Genomic DNA, 19,906 nt, shown 5'->3' on the forward strand with positions numbered 1-19,906 from the left:
ATGTCTGTTAAGGTCTCAGACCCGTAGCTCCTGTGCGCCGCACAACCTGCACGATGAATAAAGCCAGCTCTGTCCATATACGGATTAAGACTGATTTTTTAAGTTTTCGTGAATGCTACACATCGGTTGTTTGTTGACAATAAAATATGTTATTTACTTACGCAAATTATTTCCAAAAAATGCCTTCATTCCAATCTTAGATATATAGAGCTTGTAGAGCGTAGCGTGTTCCTAATAATTCTACACATTCTACAATACTTGAATTCTTAGTTCCTATCGTGCCTAACACGACCTGAACAAACAAAGCCGGACGGGGAAGATGAATAATAAAAACCCAATTTATTTAAGCACAAAATACCGACGTAACTGTTTTGTTTGCTTGAATAATTTGTAGTTTTTTTTTTTGTAGCTCAAGCTCGGCACTGGTGCTACTACTACTACTCCGCTGGCTCAGAAACACAAAATATGTCCTGGCCTCTGAAACGAGATGATGCCACTTTCTTCGGTCCTGTGCAATCTCCCACAATTGATGGCTTCACGTTCCGATCCTCTCCCATCCTTTCTAAATGGCTGAGCCATCGAAGTCTGTGCACTTTGGTTTCATATTTGGGCGACGAGCTCTTCCATTTCAGCGTTAGTGCGGACTCTCCAACTACGCTCACCCGTTCGACTGGTCGTAATATTTTCTCTAACTAAGTATTAGTGTCCAAGCCTCACAACCGTTCGTAAGAATGGGCCTTATGACGGTCTTGTAGATCCGAATTTTGGCTTGACCGCTCAGAAGTTTTGACACACTTTGTGTTGAGCTGCACTATATCATAGGGTGTTCTGGATGCGGATGTGTATATCCTCTTCCCTAGAGTTGGTATCTGTTATAGCGCAGCCGAAGTACTTATACTTGGCCACACTTTGGTAGACGGCATCTCCAACATAAAGGTCTTTACGAGGTCTTCACTTCACATAGGAAACACGTATTTATTTATTTATTTATTTATTTATTTATTTATTTTATTTTACATTGTAAACTTACAGCTAAATAGCCAACACGCTTACAAGTCAAAAATACAAAGTCAATAAAAATTAGGTTAAATCAAAAATAAAAAATTAAATCAAAAATTAAATTAATATTCTAAAAATTTACAAAATTCTCTATAAATAAAAGCAAAGCTATCAGCGAATAAATCGATATGGTCATATTGAGTGAGCAAGTCTCCGATCAGGCGTATTGCGCGAACGGTAGGCGCGTTCGAAGCGTGTACCGTGCGAGTGACGGGCTTGTGTAAAAGCCGCGGCTTACGGCGCGGCGCCACTGCACCCTCATCACCCCAAGGCACACGCACAGGTACCAGCAAGTCTACCTTGGACATAATGTTATTATCCACCTTATGATGAAACGCAGCAATGTAGTGAGCCAGTAGAAGCATCTTACGCCTACGAGACAAAGTGTCTAATCCCACCATGCCCGCAACGAAGTATGATGGATACAGGTATGGGTAATACCCGTACTGCCGTCTATAGAGCCATCGTGCATATTTACGCTGAACACGTTCAACCATAATAGAGTATTTGGCTTCATGAGGATCCCAAACTATTGCTGCATATTCCAGTTTGCTGCGTACGTAGGCGTTATATAACACCTTCGCCACAGCCACGTCATTGAACTCATAGGAGGTCCGTAAAATAAAGCCTAAAATACTATTCGCCTTTTTGCAGGTTGTTGTCACATGTAAATGAAAGTCCAATCTACTATCCAATGTTACTCCTAAGTCACAAATGTCAAAAACTCTATCTATACAGGCGTCAAATAATTTATACTGTGTCAATCTTGGGCAGTGCTTGCGGGTGTAAGTAATAACTTTACATTTCGTATTATTAAAAGGCATACGATTTGCTAGACTCCACTTCGACACCGCATCAATATCCGCTTGCAAGGCAGTTGTATCTGCAATATCATTCACGCCTAAGAACAGCTTGAGATCATCGGCAAAAAGAAGACATCGAGCAGTACCTTTAACCTGAGGCAAATCGTTTACCATTAGCAAAAATAGAGTCGGACCCAGAGTACTCCCTTGACTCAAGCCAGATCTTGTGTAATACTTATACTTTTTGTCTTTCTGTAGACGTAACAACCCCAGTAGCACACCTTAATCTGGCGGTTTCGTAGATATCTAATAGAAGTTATATTTGATGAGCTAGCTTAAGAGTAAGTTGTCCTTCAAAATATCTGCATGAGGTTGTATAACTAACCCTAATATAAAGGGGCGAGGTTTTAGTGTGACTTAGGATAGACTTAGGAGTATGACCTTTGTATAATTTATAGCGTACTTGTTCTTGTCATTTTCTCAATATTAACTTCAGGAACACGTTAGGATAGTATATAGCGCACGTGTTTATTGGTAACTCATAGATTATTTTAAGATTGCCAATTGTACACGCTCTTGTAAACTCCACTTATAGGGACATTTATTCTAAGGTAATTCCAGCAAAGCATATCTATTTGATAGGTACTTATGTATTTTAATTATTCATAACATAAAGAGATTAAAATGGCTATACTTTTAAAAGAAATCATAGCAAACCAATAAATTATATTAACACGTATAAATGGGTGAAATAATACACAAAAACTACGAATGCTTCCTTTTTTTTAATATCGAGTGACGGGACGAACAAGTTATGTGCCCGATGGTTAGCCACAGCGCCTGCTGTCACCCTGAGACATAAGTTAACAAGTCCCATGTGCCTGTAATTTCACCAGCACCCGTACCCTTCAAAACTGGAAAGCAGTAATGCTCATTTCACTCCCTGGCAGCAGATATAGGCAAGGTGGCAGTAGGAGAGAGCGGGGCTGAACGTTCCGATTTTCAAATAACTTGCAGGTTTATACTGAAAATGAAGGATTTGATTTTCAACATGTGGAAATGTTGAACAAATGTTTATAGCTTTTTGTAATAGCATAGTCACTTCTACTAATATCTCAATAGTCTTTTTCATAGAGGCTAATTTTTGACAAATTTCGGAGCGGAACATTCAGCCCCGCTTTGGGGCGCGTTGTTCCGCCTTTAAGGCAAATTGTTCCGCCCAGATTATGACAGAATAACAAACATTTTCTTAAATAAAACTATCTATTTTATACTGTTTATATCATACACAAGTAACTTAAAAAAAAACAACTACATTCTTATTCATCAGTAATATTATTCATCGCTCATTTCTTCATCTGAATCACAGTTGAGACACATAAGTGACTCTATCATCTTGTCTAAATATTTGACATGAGCCTGTTTGTAGTTTGGCACCCTTAAAACAAAGAAAAATGGTCATAAAAATTTTAAGTATGATTGCAGGTCAATTGGGGAAGTTATTCCTAGAAACAACCAGCCCCTCGAGAGAGGAACTTATAGCCCCAAATTACGTTTTTATACGAAGACTGACACCGGCAAAGCTTCTCCATCCTCTAAGTGACAAAGTAATAGAATCCATCAAAAAAATACTCAAACAATAAGATTCCTTACTAATGTAACTACAATTTAGAAAAGTTACGTATGAATCGGCCCATAATAAACAAAGGCAGACCAAAAAATTTAAACAAGAAAAAATTTACTTACGTGATATTTTGACAGCTCCACGCACATAGCCACACATCGTCGCCGGAGTAACTGAAATGTCTGCCGCCAAGACGCATCACCTGACGCTTTAACGACGCGATTCACATGTATTGCTACATATTTTCCTTGCAAAGTTATTGCTGTGAGAACAACTTAGCCCGGGAACTACCAGCCCCGGCCTCCCCTACTTCCCTGGACGAACTCTTTCACAAGGACCTCTACTGCCACGAAAATAATAAATAATGTGACGCACGTCTCTTGCAATGGACCAGCAGCTTGATTTTGATTGCCTTTCCCGATCGGAAACTTGTGACATTTCTAATCGGAACAATGGCTGATTTAGCTCACAAATTAGAAAGATATAGTAGGAATCAGGTTCATCTTCTCGCTTAGAAACCCATCTGATTTCGAGACTACCCGATCGCATCGATTCCGATTTGTTAACTAAAAATAACGGATAACTCGCGTATTTTAGTCGAAAATTAGATTGAGAATCTCATGATTAAGGACCACGAATTGGTTCGAAATATGTCGAGCAAAAATTCGACTTAAATACGTGAGTTATCCGTTATTTTTAGTTAATATGTCTGAGTCTCACGGTGATTTTCTATTTAAGATTCCGACTTGAATCAAAATCAGGACGCTGCAAGGCACCATAGCTTGAGACTTTTAATTTATCACCTATTATGTTATTGCTTTTCTCACGTATGGTTGGCCGTGAATATGATAAATAAGTATATTGTAAACAAAGTACTTGATGCACTATTAGCTGGAAAATATCTTATCAATACAATGGATAAGAATAATTTTCATCGTATTATTCTACATATATAGTTTCTTAGCGTGTAACTATGAATGTCACGAGCACGTCACGAGATCGTAATAACATACGATCATGTAACCGAATTTTCAACATCTACACCATTTCGTAACAGCGGGAACCTACCGGGTTCGATTTAAGTGAAATGGTAAGGAATAGAGTGTTTATTACAATAACAGATTGCAACAATGCATTAAACTTACGCAATACATTTACCTAACAACTTAGTAGCTAACCTGCTTTTGAGATCCTGTTGTTCTGTTGATGCAAATATGCAATAGCAATAGCTGTGAGAGAGAAATGGCGCTACTAAGATGATTTGACGACGACGCTGCGAATCGCAAATCTTAATATTATAATCTTTCAGTGCATAATTATTAGACATGGGAATAGCGTTACATTTCTATCGCCGTGATTGTCGTTCCGGTCCCAAAAAAATCACAGTGATAAATCATCGTGATTTTGTCACGACTGTTACTTTTACGTTAACTTACATCACGATATACAGTTTTAGCCAGCGGCTTCTTTCTAATAGTTACAGCCGTTTTTTATAGAATAATTTAAGTTTTTGCTCCCTTTGTAATAAGTTTCAATTCCATTCAAAAAGTTGATTTTGTATTTAATGTAATTTTGTTTTTACTTATTTAATGCGAATTTTTGGATTGTTAAAAATAGCAATAAAATATAATGTAATTATATTTCTAGTAGAATACACAAAGTAGATTATACATAAATATAAAATACCAACTCTTCCTATAATAAAACAAATATACAAAAATATTTTACTTTGTTCATAAATAGGTTTATAATAGCTGCTGCAGATTTTTTTCATCCGCCCTTTCTAGTAGTAATAAGCACCTACGACCCTTGTGAGTGAGCAAAGAAAGTGATCGTATTTCATTCACTCCCATCGCCGAAATGGCCCGATTTGAAGAGAACTACAACGATTGGCGCGCTCAGTCACCACGGAACGGAGATCGCGCATTGTATCAAATACCTATGTCGTGATGTGAGTGACGGGGATAGCTATTGTAACGGAGGAACACCTATGTGACTTTGGAACGTTGTTCCTTTCGAACGAGTTTTGTTTTTGCTTTGTTCGAACGAGTCACGGTGATACTGTTTGACGGCGGATCATCGTGATTTTTTCATCGTGACGTTATTTATCATCCACCTCTAATAATTATAACATTCAAGTAATAGTGACGGGATGAAGAAGTCGTGAGCTTGGTAATCGACACGCTTGTCGCCTTAACAGTTTCAGTGATGCTCAGAGCTTTTAATCGCAAAGATCTGAGGGCACTGCCACTGCGCCCGTCACCCTGGGAAGTAAGTTGAAAAGTCGCATGTGCCTGTAATTTATAATATATGAAAATAGAATATTCGCTTCTAGTTGCCGGTTGCTTGTATCCAACACAAGACACGCGTTTACGCGGTAGCATACATTTCAAAACCGAAACGCAGTAATTATGCTCACGTTTGCTGCTTGGCGGCAGGAATAGATAAGGTGGCAGTACTTTCCTGGACGAACTGTTTCACAAGGAGCGCCTTATAAATAGATTTAATATAAGTATTATTTAAATTTTGGGTGCAGATGCATTCCACGCCGTGTCTACATGAGTGAGACCGTGTAACCATCTCAATTACGAGAGTATGATTATGAAATAGAAATGACATTCTGAACAATTAGGCGTTTGAGCGTACTCTTGTCCAAACATAAATAGACGACGAGTCGACGACCCGCGTTTTGCAATACGAGTTCATCGCGGGTACATGCGAATATGTGCGTTCGTTCACGTTGCGCGGCGGGCGTGCACCGGTTACTAATCTATTTCAAAAAAACTTGGCTAATAGACGTAATTCCACGAATTTTTGAGGCCAGTTTTTTTATTAAAAAAATGTTTTATAATTGAATTATCATACCCTTGATGTAAAAAGCCACGTGTGATCATACGTCAGGTGCTTTTATCTCATGGAAGGCATAAAAATAATACGTACTACATGAAACCAATGAAGTATATTCAATTATTTTTGTGAAATTACTCCACTAGTTTGTTATAATTATTAATACAAAGATCGAACACTGAGAAAAAATTCCTTGGATCCGGCCGGATTTGAACCGACGTCTCCTAGCAAACCTCTGCCACGGTTTGCTAGGAGACGTCGGTTCAAATCCGCCAACTAAACACCTACGGGTCGAAGGATTTTTTTCTAAGTGTTCGATCTTTGTATTAACAATTATAACAAAATTGTTTTAACGTTTCTAGTATTTAAACTTTTATTGTAACTTACCTGTACATTTTAACTTAATATCTAATAAATCATTTTTGTATTTACAAAAACTTTTGAGCAACACTCATTTGCTGTTGACTGTACTAACAAAATTTTCCACAGAATAATTTTTTCATATATTTTATCACCCACTCGTAATGTTGCTAGAAGATATATTATCCCATATCTGTTACGAGATCAGATAAATACTTCTCCCAATTCTCTTGAAGGCTTAGTTCGCAAACATGAAGTGGGTCGTGCTGTTGGCGGGTAAGAATTTATATTATTATCACATTATATACACTATCTTTACCATAGAAGCAGCAGACTTAATTTAGGACGCGCTCCCATTATGTCGTGACGCTAGATAGTCGTGCAGTTTAAAGCGTCGTGGTTTGTATATTTAAATGAAATTGTTTACATATAGTACAATAGGATTAACTGTCGTTCATGGCTTTTTTGGCGTTACGACAACAGACTGTCGTGACAATGGGAATAACTAGAACGACAGTCATCCGACGACAAATAAAACGTCACGATAAATGTGAAGACAGATAATCGCAGCTTCAAACGATTCTGTCGTGCAAACGACAAGGAGGCTGCAGTGCACCGATAAATTTTCGTTACGATCTAGTGACGCACACACACGCACACATATAACACATGAAAATTAATGTTTTTTCTAACATATTGTTTTGTGTGAACTAATTTTTACTTACTTATCCCACATATCAATAATTCTTGTCATATTCAGTGTTTTATGAATACTTTATCCGTAGCTGAGAGACCTATAGCACAGGGTATCCTAATTTAGGCTCCAGCCTTTAGTGACAACAATCGCTTTATTTACATAAGAATGTTTGATTATTGTTTAAGTTGTGTGTAAAGGAAATAAACAAATTCAAATTCTTTATTTGCCACGTCACAAAGCTCGTAACATTTAGCACGTCAATAGTACAAAATATCTTATCAAAGTCATTTACTACTAACACTCAACATACTACTAGAACTAAATTCAAAGACTTGCACAATATACACATAAATTTGAATATTATTTAATAATAATATATTGCTATGAAATAAATCGCATAAGTAATAAATCATTAATAGATACATTAAATGTTATAAAATAATGAGCATTTTTTTGAATGCATAAGGTCAAAATATTCGTCAACTTTATACAATGGATTTTTAATTAAAATTTGTTTTATCTTTGTTTTGAATTCTAATTCGGGCAATTCGTATATAGTCGGTGGTAATTCATTGTTCATTTTCGATGTGGGAAATAAATGCCTGTCAGTTTTCCTAGATTTAAAAAAGCCTTTGACACCGTCTCTGTCCCAATCCTAGTGCGCAAACTGGAGAAAATCGGAATCAGAGGTAAACCTCTAACTCTCCTTAAAGAATATCTTTCTGATAGGAAGCAAAGTGTTAAAATAGGAGAAGGAGATTGTAGTAGTGTAGAACTGGATGTGACGTACGGCGTTCCCCAGGGAAGCATATTGGGTCCTACTCTGTTTTTAGTCTATATAAACGACCTATGCAAATTGGAGTTAGACAATGCAAAGATTTTTTCATATGCTGATGACACAGCTTTAGTCTTCTCCGGATCAGGAGATCAGAGATTATCATGGCATTCCCACCTTGAACTGGTTACTGACAGAGTCAGGAAGTTAACTTGGGTGTTTAGAACTCTGAGATACATTGCTCCTAGGAAAGAGTCTAGAAATAATTTTTCCACGAGTAATTTTTTAAACGTGATTTATGTCGCTTTGGTGCAATCAATTCTGGTGTACTGTATCCCCATTTGGGGTGCGGCGTCAAAGACTAAATTCTTAGAGTTGGAACGAGCACAACGATCACTAATTAAAGTTATGTACTTTAAAACGATTAGACATTCTACTGAAGACCTTTATCACTTGAGCAGTCTCCTCTTGGTTAGAAAATTGTATGTGCTGTTAATCATTATGAAAAAACATAAGATTGTACCATTTGACGCAAATGTGGACAATAAAAGGAGGAAAGATAAGGTAGCTTTGGTTCCCAACTGTAAAACCGTATTTGCCAGTAAGCAATACACTAGATGCTCGGCCTATCTATATAATAAAGTAAACACAGAACTACAGATTTATAAAAAAACAATTTATGAGTGCAAATGCTTGCTAGTGAAATGGTTGAAAACCCTTAGTTATGAGAATGTTGAGATATTTTTGCAATAACGTAAAGTCTAATAGGTACAACAACCACAAACTCTTTCTTTAATCTACACCTTACAATTACAAATAATACAATTCTAACCACAGTAAAATTTATACTAATTGAATATTCGCCGCATTTATTTGTATATATATAACACGGAAGAAATACTATATATTAAATTTGACACAATGTGTATATATTTATATGTCTGTATATGTTTCGTATTTATGTAATATATATTTATTTTAAAGACATCAACCTACTCTGTATAAATATGTAACCCAATCACTGTTTCAAAGTAATAAAACTAATATAACTGCTCTAATTACCTGTACTGTACAATTTAGAAATTTGTAAATTAGATGCAGTAAACAGATATGGATGTAGAAGAGCGGAGTCTCCTAACACAGGCATTGCTATGCTTAAAAGGAGATTCCAGTCACTAATACTGTAAATGTAAACTTGAAATGAAATAAATGATTATTATTATTATTATTATTGTATAATTTTATCTTTAGACAGTAACCTTGCTTAGCAGTTCTTTTCAATCTCGTTTTTGGTGCTATCAGTTTGTTTTTGTTTCTAGTATTGTAAGTGTGTATGTCTCTGGTTATTTTTAAGTTATTCTTCTTTTTATGTACTTCCTTCAAGGAATTAAAAATAAACAATGATATTACTGTCATGACCCCCAATTTAACAAAAAAGATTTTTGCGGATATTCTTCTTTGGATACCACTGATTATTCTTATCGATCTTTTCTGTAGCACCAGAACGCGTTTTACATCGGCGCCGTTGCTCCAAATTGTCACAGCGTAATTTATTATCGAATGAATGTACGCATAATACACAGTCAACAATGTATTTTTATCGATTAATGGCTTTAATATAAGAAGTGCATAGTTTCCACCTGCTATTTTATTACACACATTATTGATATGAGTTTGATGACTCAAAGTATTATCAATAGCATAGCCTAAAAATTTTGTATTTGATTTAAAATCTAGCGTACGTTGTTTTCCCGAGCAATATTTCATAGCAGTTGTTTTCTCTTTATTGAGTAGTATACCGTTAGCAGTAAACCATGTGTCTAATAGGCTAACTACTTCATCAACTTTTTGTGCCATAACTTCCTCTTCCTTATCTTTTATCTCGACGTGGGTGTCATCAGCAAATAAATTTACAAAGCTCCACTTAGGCAAGCTGTTTTGCAAATCATTTATATATACTAAGAATAATATAGGGCTCAATACAGATACCTGTGGTACCCCGATGTCAGACTTCCCCAGTACAGAAACAGATTTTTCAATTTGTACCAATTGATTCCTATCCTTCAAAAAGCTATTTAATAGTTTTAATGCAATAGGACCGTAATACTCAAGCTTACACATAAGGATATTATGATGTATACAATCAAAGGCCTTTGGAAGATCTCAAAATATGCTCGTGCATTTCTGCAAACCATCCAAAGCCTCTAAAGCAAAGTCAACCACATTGGATATTGCATCTGTAGTTGACCTACCCTTCCTAAATCCATATTGCACTGTACTATAAATATTTTCAGTCTCAAAATAGCTAGCAAGTCTATTTTTTATTACACACTCCAAAATTTTTGATATACATGGAAGAACACAGATTGGCCTGTAATTGTTCATGTCATCTTTAGATCCTTTTTTAAAAAGAGGAATTACGCGTCCTTTTTTTAGTACTTCTGGAAACACTCCTTGGCTTAAACAAGAATTTATTACATGAAGCAAGAGTTGCTGTAAGTAACTGTCTTCCAGGATCAAACGTTTCAGCGTTTCAGTATCCATGCCATAAACATCTTTAGTTGGTTTTCCTTTTGTTTCTTTTATCACTTTAATGAGTTATTTATTTTCAATGGCCGTGAATGTCAAGGTAGATACTGGTTTTTCTGTGTGTTCTAAGTATTTTTTAGATTTAGATATGTCAACATGTACGTGAGCCGCAATCAGTTTAGCTATTGCTAAAAAATAATTATTAAATACATTAGCAATCTCTGTAGCTTCAGTAAAAATGGTTCCTTCGTTATTTTTCACATATTTAATGTTTTTTTTATTTTTTAAAAGCTTTAAGACGCTTTAACTTTATTGTTTGCCTTTTTATCAGTTCTGAATTCTGTAACTTCTTAGCTGTGAACATCACTTTTTTTAATATCTTTTTGTATTTTTTAATTTCCTTTTTCCGTTCGCTATTATTATTAATTTCACATAAGTTCTGATGTTCTGCAGTTTTGTCGTTTGCGCTGGCGGCGGTCCAGAAAAGGCCCCAGCACCGCCACATTTCTTTTGAACCTCACGATGACCAAAGCGGAGCATTCACCATCGTAGCTCTCAAAGGTAAATTTTTATAATTTATTTTGAAAACTTAATAAACATTTTACGTAATCGTATAAGTTTAGTTTAATTTAGACAAATTCTGTGGTTCTAGTGAAAAGAGGTACAAGTCATAAAACCTAAAAACTTTACATGACGACGCGAAAAACAGTTAAAGCTTAATATGATATCAAGCGTTAAGTGTTTTTTGCGTTTCCTTATAAAGTTGGCTTTTTTGACTTGCACCCCTTTTCACTAGAGGCACAGAATTGTAGTACTAATATCGCATAGTGTAATAATGCCATATCTGCAAAATTACATCTTTTCTGGAGAGAGGTTTAAGAGCAAATGGCTTTGGTTGATTCCGCATGACAGTAAAAGCGTTGAATCTATCACTTTAGAAAAAAACATCTAGCAAAAGTGAGGATTATACTGATTACGATTCCTAATAATTTTCACGATAGAAAAAACCCAAACTTCCCGAAATTTTACAAGAAAACCGCTGTATTCAATATATAAATATATAAAGTACATACACCAATGAGGTTTTAAAAATATTTGGCGAACGGCTATGGTATGGAGTGAAATTCTCTGCCTACAGACTTCTTCCCTGAACGTTATAACTTGGACCTTTTCAAGTGAATAGGCATTATTTAGGTGTGCATGCTAAATCGTGGACCTCATCGTCACTTTTCATCAGGTGAGATGGAAGTCAAATGCGCTCTTATTTTTTATAATAAAAACAAAATTTAAACTGAACAAAATAGAAAAAAAAATAATTCTGAAATAAAGCCAGTGAAAAATTTGAATTCTAAGACTTTGACTCTAAGATTCTATAAACGAAATTATCGATAACTTAATAGATGAGCTATTAACTGTGATTGAGCGAGTTGATTTAGCTAAACTAAAGAATAACATAGACATTCCCTTCTACAAATCCCGGTCCTCGGAACTGATTACATTTAAAAATGTATAATATTTGTTGAAATTTTCGTACATTAGCGACAAAACAATAATTTCATTTTAAGTATTTACTATAAATTATTGTCTTAAAAAATAATACTGTAATTGGTTTCTATAGGTACTTACATATTTAAATACTTTAGCCATTTAAAATATACACATGAGACAACCTATAATTACAATAGATAAAAAAGGGAAAAACAGAAATTTTATACGTATTGATGATGACGGAATGGGTATGACCATACTAAGAAAACGTTCACACATTAAGTAGATTAAATTTTAAAAAAGTTATAAAACTTATATTTTATATATAATAATATAATATTTTTTCTAATCGATCGATTGATAATTATAAGAAATTAGTGGAGGAATTTCACAAAAAATAATTGAATATCAATGAAATAAAAAATTAATTATGTTAATAGCGACATCTCTAGTCAGCGCTAGCGGTAAAGGTATCTAGCTGGGTGACGAAATACTTGCATAGATTTCTCATAGGTGGGCGCTACGGCTAAAAAGTCGTTGAAAACCAAATACAAAGATCCGACAATAAGCATATAGATAAATTCGTGAGGTACGCAGTTTCATTCCGTGGTTTGGTTGGCATAGCGTCTGGCACGGTTTGCTAGGAGACGTCGGTTCGAATCCGGCCGGATCGAAGGAATTTTTTCTGAGTGTTCGATCTTTGTATTAATAATTATAACAAACTAGTGGAGTAATTTCACATAAAAATAGTTGAACATCAATTCAATAAAAATTGTATTAGATTATAAAATTTTACATATACTCGTACTTAATTGGTTACATGTAGTTCGTATTATTTTTATGTCTTTCATGAGACGAAAACACCTGACGTATGATCACATGTGACTTTTACACCAAGGATATGATATATTCCTTTCACTCACCAGACTCTTAATCTTAATAATATTTAGAAACAATCTGTCCGTACGATGAAAAGCATCATTATCTTTATCTTCATTTCCCTAGATGGCGTCCGTCTCGAGTTTGGTCAACTTGGCCGCCAGTCATCCACCAACGATGCAGAGGTAACCTTCTCGATGACTGAATTTGAGGATTTAGAAAGCGGCGGCACGAGACTGTCCTTCACCTGGGAAGGCCCTAGTGACAGGGTCTTTGAGGACTGCTTTGACTTCGGTAAGTATCTTAATATTGAAATCGACTTGTTCTTTTCTGCAAAACCGCTATCTGATAATACCAGATTAGAGCAAATTTAATACAGAATTCTTACTTTCAATCAGGTGACTTGCATTGGTACGGAGGGCCTGAGCAGAAGGAACAGTACTGGCCCATCCAGAAAAGTAAATTACAAAAATACTCTATCGTAGCTAAAGAAGATGACAACGCTGCTATTTCTGAAAGATACTGGGTCAACTCTGACGGTTGGTACATCTACGTGGCAGCTGAAGTCCCTCTGTTTGTAGACTACCACAACTCCTTGGATAACCACATCTGTTTGATAGCTGACGTAACTGATCCCTACTCAACCAGGCGTCCTCGCAACATCTTGAAATACGACCTTTGGTTCTTTGACAACGCCAAGATTGCGCACCTGCACGCTGTCGAAACTTACCTAGGCAAACCTTCAGGAATTCCTGACTACAGAATGGTCCAATACCCCATCTGGTCAACCTGGGCAAGATTAACGAGAGGATTCACACCAGAAAGTCTCCTTGCTTTTGCCAAGGAGATCAATGACAATGAATTTCCTAACGCTCAGTTTGATATTGATGACTTGTGGGAAATCTGTTACGGTTCACTGACAGTTGATGAAAACAAACTGCCGAACTACAAAGGAGTGATACAAGAACTCCATTCGATGGGATTCCGTGTTTCTACTTGGGTGCATCCTTTTATTAATAAAAATTGTGAGCCTTGGTACTCTGAAGCCATGGAAAAAGGGTAAATCAACTTGTGTAGATACTGTCATGTACTGTAGATACTGAATATTTTAATATACATGTTTTGTAATCGTTATAACTTAATCAGCTATTTAGTTCGGAGTGAGCAAGGCAATCTCGACTCTTCATGGTGGAACAACAACGGCTCCGTTCCTGCCTACATAGACTTCACAAATCCTGAGGCTACTACCTGGTACACTAGCAGGATCCAAAACCTAATAGACACCTATGACTTTGATACTATAAAGTTTGATGCTGGAGAATCAAGCTGGTCACCTCAGGTAAGAAATGGCACTTTTGGAAACCCTAATTTCAAAAATAAGTTGAGGGGATGAGAATCCATAAGTCGACTAATCATCCGTAGAACAAAGACCTAGGTGAAAGACTACTTGTTCTCAGGACATAGTACATTTCATATGTTCTTCTTCGCTGTGGATGTCCGATCGAGTGTTGTTCGATTTTATAGTTTTGCGAAACGATACAAGATATATAAATTGTCAAAACACCTTTACATAGGCCTTGGTTTGAATAACGAAATTGTTCTCGTAACGTACTTATTCTCTTTTCGCTATATAATCACATTGGACTCTGTTCTTCGGATGAGTCGAAATGACATTTTTATAATTAAAAAGTCGAAAATATTTACTACAATACAAATAAATCTTGTTTTCTATGTAGATACCCGTTCAAAATGGCGACATTGAACTTCACCCTGGACACGTTGTCCAAGCTTTTGTGCGAGCTGTTGCTCCATTTGGCCCAGCGATAGAAATTAGAACTGGTATGAGGTAAGAATTTTGTATTATTTTACGGTGTATAGGGTTCTCTGTCTTTGCAAAACCATACCCATGCGGTACCCTACTTATTTCTACAGCAATCCAAAACTGATGTACCGCGAATTGAAGGAAAGAAGAATCAGCGTAACCACAGGCATGGAAAAATAAAGATCCTATGTTCTACGGCCGGTAACATCTTACTTAGATCGCATACGTGGCAATCATCACTTTCCATCAGATTTACAGTCTGTCTCCTTACCAGACTGGATAAAATAAAGAAAATAAAAAAAATGTTTCGAGTTCTTAGGTTTTCGCGATTGTTCAAATCAAATCAAATCATTTTATTCGTCATCATGGGTACAATAAAGATGATAACATTTATTTTATGGTCGCCATGACGTACCATCAAGGCATACGAATTATACTATTATTATTAATTATAATTGTTCAATACTTCCAAATAATAATAATAAAATAACACTAATAATTATCATGAAATAGTCATAAACCACTGATTATAGGCTTCCACCTTCACAGGACTAAGTCTTAAAATCTACAACAGTTAGGACATCAAAACAAAAGTAATTTAATTAAGATAATAATCAATGTAAATAAATCAATGTCATACAGTCACGTTCGCCTCAATAATAAATAATAAATTAATGTGGAATTAGTTAGCACAATTCCTTTAATGTATAAAATGATTTTTCAATTAAATACTCAAATAATGTGCGTTTAAATTCAGCGAAATTTTCATTCTGCCTTACCTGTAATGGCAATTTATTATAGATTTTTGGTGCCATTACAATTATACTCTTCTCAAATAGTGACGTTTTACAATTTATTTGGCGTAGTTGGTTAGGACGTCGTGCTCTTGTAACTACAGGAAAAAGTTGTGGGTGTCGTCGTATAAATAAGGCTGTTTTATAGATATATAATGAAGGCAAGGTCAAAATTTTTAGTTCTCTAAAATAGTTTCTGCAACTGTCGGTCTGTTTCAGTCCACAGATTGCCCTTATGCACCTCTTTTGAGCTCGAAAAACTTGTATTATGTTGCTACTGTTACCCCAAAATAAGATACCATATCTGAGTGTTGCAGCTAAAGCAGTTGTTACACATAGGAAATGAAACTATTTTTCCGGATTTAAATCGGTAAGATTGTCACGGTTGACCGTGACCATGGGACCTGTAAAGGGCCCGAAACGTCGGTTTGTTTGAAAAAACAAATATACGCGATTTAAATCCGGAAAAATAGTTTCATTTCCTAAAAAAAAATGTTATTAAGTGTGAATGTGATGTGTAATTTCTTTTTTTCCAGAACTCAAGACCTTCCAGTGTTCGTCCGTATAGTAGATAAAGACACCTACTGGGGTTACAACAATGGTCTTATTACAGTCATCACCAATATTCTCGCTGTCAACCTGAACGGTTACCCTTTTGTTCTTCCTGATATGATCGGAGGTAACGGCTACAATGAGATTCCGAGCAAAGAGCTCTTCATTCGTTGGCTTCAGGCTAATGTCTTCATGCCTGCTATGCAATATTCGTTTGTACCTTGGGATTATGATACAGAGGTAAGGTTATAATCGGGTTTCAAAGAAAAAACCTTTGTTTTATTTCTTCCTTTAAATGCGCTTTGTTGTAATTAGTTTTTACCGTGGTTTGTAGACAGTAGAAATCAGCCGGAAGTACACCTACCTGCATGCAGACTTCGCGGATGAGATCATTGCGGCGATGCAGGCGTCTGTCAGAGATGGCACTCCTGTCAACCCTCCTATCTGGTGGATCGACCCTGAAGATGAAGTCGCTTTGGGTGTTTTTGATGGTAATTATTTTGTTAAACAGTAGGAAGATCATCATCAGCCTATCGCAGTCCATTGCAGGACATTTCGCCCGTTCCTCGGCTTGTTGCGTCCATTTGCTGCCAGTAGTCACACTTTCTGACCAGAGGTCACTTACACTACGTTAGCCATGCCGTAGTGTCTCGTTTCCCCCATCGGTGACCGGTTCTTCGAGATATCGCCAGCCCACTGCCACTTCAGCTTGCTTATTTTACCAGCTATGTGGACGAACTTGAATCTCTGTCAAATAAGGTCATTAGCAATCTTATCCTTCAGAGGAACTCTGATCATAGATCGTAAAGATGATGGTACTTTAATATGATAAATAGGAAAGTAGAAAGAAGTTGATGTAGAACTAGTAAAACAATAAAAATGTATTTCAGGAAATGTGAAGTAGTTAGACAGAGTAAACAAAATAAAGCTTCTTTTTTATAATACTAAATGACGGGACGAACAAGTCGTGTGCTTGGTGGTAAGCGACAGGCCTGTCCATAACAGTAGACAGTGCCACTCATTCATAGCTTTAAGTCACAAAGATCTGAGGAGCACCGCCACTACACCCGTCACCCTGAGACATAAGTTAACTACCCCCATGTGCCTATAATTTCACCAGCACTTACCATTCAAAACCGGAACGCATTAATGCTAAAATACCAGTCTCTTAATTTAAGCAGCAAATCTACAAATTCAACGCGATCTAAAATCTAAATTTTTCCCTAGAATTCCTGCTCGGGGAGAAGGTCCTAGCAGCTCCAGTGGTGGAAGAAGGTGCAGTTTCCCGCGACATCTACCTGCCCCGTGGCACGTGGCGCGATGGCAACACCGGAGAGTTGATCGTCGGACCGACGTGGCTCACAGATTACCCTGCTCCTCTCCACATCCTTCCTTACTTCACATTAGAAAAGTAAATTTAAAGTTGTTGAATAATAAAATTCATAACTACGTACTTTTAGTTTGGAATCATGAAACCTGGATCTAGTGATCAGGCCTTTAAAGTGCCTCGTTGCGTATTAAATTTTAAATAAATAATCTCAGTAAGTATGTATACTAAAAAACCGACCTCAAAAGTTCATGGAATTACGTCTATTGCCAAGTTTTATTAAAATCGGCGATCGGAAAGTGCACGAAACCGGATTCATCCCCTAATTTGCCACCCTTAGAGGCGGAATATTTTCTTCAAATTTCAATTACTGAGGTACCCTCTTTCAACAAAAAAGAATCATTGTAATCGATTCACAAATGCCTGAATTATTGCGTAACATACATAAAAAAAACTACAGACGAATTGAGAACCTCCTCCTTTTTTGAAGTCGGTTAAAAATAAGTTCTATTACTCATCGTAATACATATTATGAAAGTTTATCAAGTTTAAAGTGCCTAATCTCGATGATAGCCTATCTTAGGAACTTTATCGGGAGGAAGATAGATATCGGTAATATATTTGGATTTTAGTGCCTGGGTCTAAGTAATAGCGATTTTTTTTTTGAGAGTGTTGTGTTTGAGAGTAGAGTGGTGTGGTTAGTAGGTGATAAGATCGAAGTTGAATATACGGAGTTGCGGGCCTCTGCATTCCATGGTTGAAGACCGACAGCAGAGGTGTAGAACCGGAGAGTAGCGGGATCAGCGTGGAGGCGGAGAGTGGAGAGGTTCTCGTAGAAACAGCGGCGGTTATACAGCACTGGCTTCGGAGAGCGGTGAAGTCGTACTAACAGCGCGACAGTTATGCAGCACTGGCTTCAGTTGCTCCTGGGGCGAGGTAGAGCTTGTGGTTAGGCGCTCCACACTATTATATATTATACTATATCGCGTTTGGATACCACTTTCCACTTAACATCAGGTGGAGTGGAGTCATTTGCCTGTCAGGTATATAAAAAGGGCCCAGTCCAGATAAGCAGAACGTTAAGGTGAAGAGCAGGTTTAAGTGGCGAACCGAGGAACTTAGTGCAGGCAGAAGCGTAAGCACGGCAGGAGTCACTCCAGGCGTAAGAAAGATGAGGCTTCGTATATTTTGTTCCGAAGACCAGATGACTCGAAGGTCAGTATAGGAATGACGAGCGAATGGTAGAGCGAGAAAGAGCATCGAAATTCGAATAGCCAATTTTGAATTTGAAATGCAGAGCCAAAATGAGAGCAGCCAGGAGCGGAAACGCTTCTACTGCTAAGATTGCACATCAAAAGAAGCGTAATTTATAGGATAATCTAAGGAAGAATAGATTGTAAATAACAAATCTGTCAACATGCGATATGTTGACATTGATTGACTGTTAATACAATAGTGTATTAACTCAAAAAAAGGGACTTTCTCAGAATTGGTGAAAAATGAATTACTCAGTTCCCGGAAAAAATCATTAAAATTTATATGTTATAATTATTAATACAAAGATCGAACACTCAGAAAAAATTCATTCGATCCGGTCGGATTCGAACCGACGTCTTCTTGCATACCGTGCCAGACGCTATACCAACTAAGCCACGGAACGAACCAACGGACCTCACGAATTTTTCTATGTGCATGCGTCGTGTCTTTGTACTTGGTCTTTCAACGACTTTTTGTATTAATAATTATAACAAACTAGTGGAGTAATTTCACAAAAAATAATTGAATATCAATTCAATAAAAATTTAGTTTATATGTTATATTATAATTATTAATACAAAATTCGAACACTCAGAAAAAATCCTTCGCTCCGGCCGGATTCGAACCGACGCTTTCTAGCTTACCGTGCCAGACGCTATACCAACTAAGCCACGGAACGAACCAGCGGACCTCACAAATTTGTTTGTGCTTGTTGTTGTGTCTTTGTATTTGGTTTTTCAACGACTTTTTAGTCGTAGCGCCATCTATAAAAAATCTATGAAAGTTTTATCACCCAGTTACATACCTTTACAGCTATCGGCCCTGGCGAGAGATGTCGCTATTCACTGCATTTTAAATTTTTATTCAATTGATATTCAATTATTTTTTGTGAAATTACTCCACAGTTTGTTATAATTATTAATACAAAGATCGAATACTCAGAAAAAATTCTTTCGATCCGATTCATATGTTATAGTTTATCATAGACACTTAAACAATGTCACAAATATATTAAAAAATAAAATGGAAAAAATAATTTCATGTTTTTGAATAAGGATTAACTGAAAATAAAGATTTTTTTTTTTTTTTTTTT

At 36.4% G+C, this 19,906-nt stretch overlaps 1 protein-coding gene across 1 annotated transcript; it reads left to right on the forward strand.

Moving 5' to 3' along the window:
- Positions 1–6,944: 6,944 nt before the first annotated feature.
- On the forward strand, positions 6,945–17,676 carry LOC113238819 (myogenesis-regulating glycosidase-like). Its single transcript, XM_026475664.1, has 9 exons — positions 6,945–6,969; positions 11,148–11,255; positions 13,188–13,355; positions 13,460–14,120; positions 14,208–14,400; positions 14,798–14,907; positions 16,214–16,469; positions 16,564–16,720; positions 17,457–17,676. The coding sequence occupies exons 1-9, from the start codon at positions 6,945–6,947 to the stop codon at positions 17,642–17,644; spliced, it is 1,866 nt and encodes a 621-aa protein (XP_026331449.1). The 3' UTR covers positions 17,645–17,676.
- The last annotated feature ends 2,230 nt before the right edge of the window (positions 17,677–19,906 follow it).

This window comes from Hyposmocoma kahamanoa, unplaced genomic scaffold (genome assembly GCF_003589595.1).
Source record: "Hyposmocoma kahamanoa isolate Upper Pololo Valley unplaced genomic scaffold, ASM358959v1 98264, whole genome shotgun sequence".
Taxonomy (NCBI): Eukaryota; Metazoa; Arthropoda; class Insecta; order Lepidoptera; family Cosmopterigidae; genus Hyposmocoma; species Hyposmocoma kahamanoa.

Coding starts and splice junctions, on each gene's coding strand:
- LOC113238819 (XM_026475664.1), top strand. CDS start 6,945: ATGAAGTGGGTCGTGCTGTTGGCGG. Junction 14,908..16,213: donor GAAATTAGAACTGGTATGAG/GTAAGAATTTTG, acceptor CTTTTTTTCCAG/AACTCAAGACCTTCCAGTGT. Junction 16,470..16,563: donor CTTGGGATTATGATACAGAG/GTAAGGTTATAA, acceptor CGTGGTTTGTAG/ACAGTAGAAATCAGCCGGAA.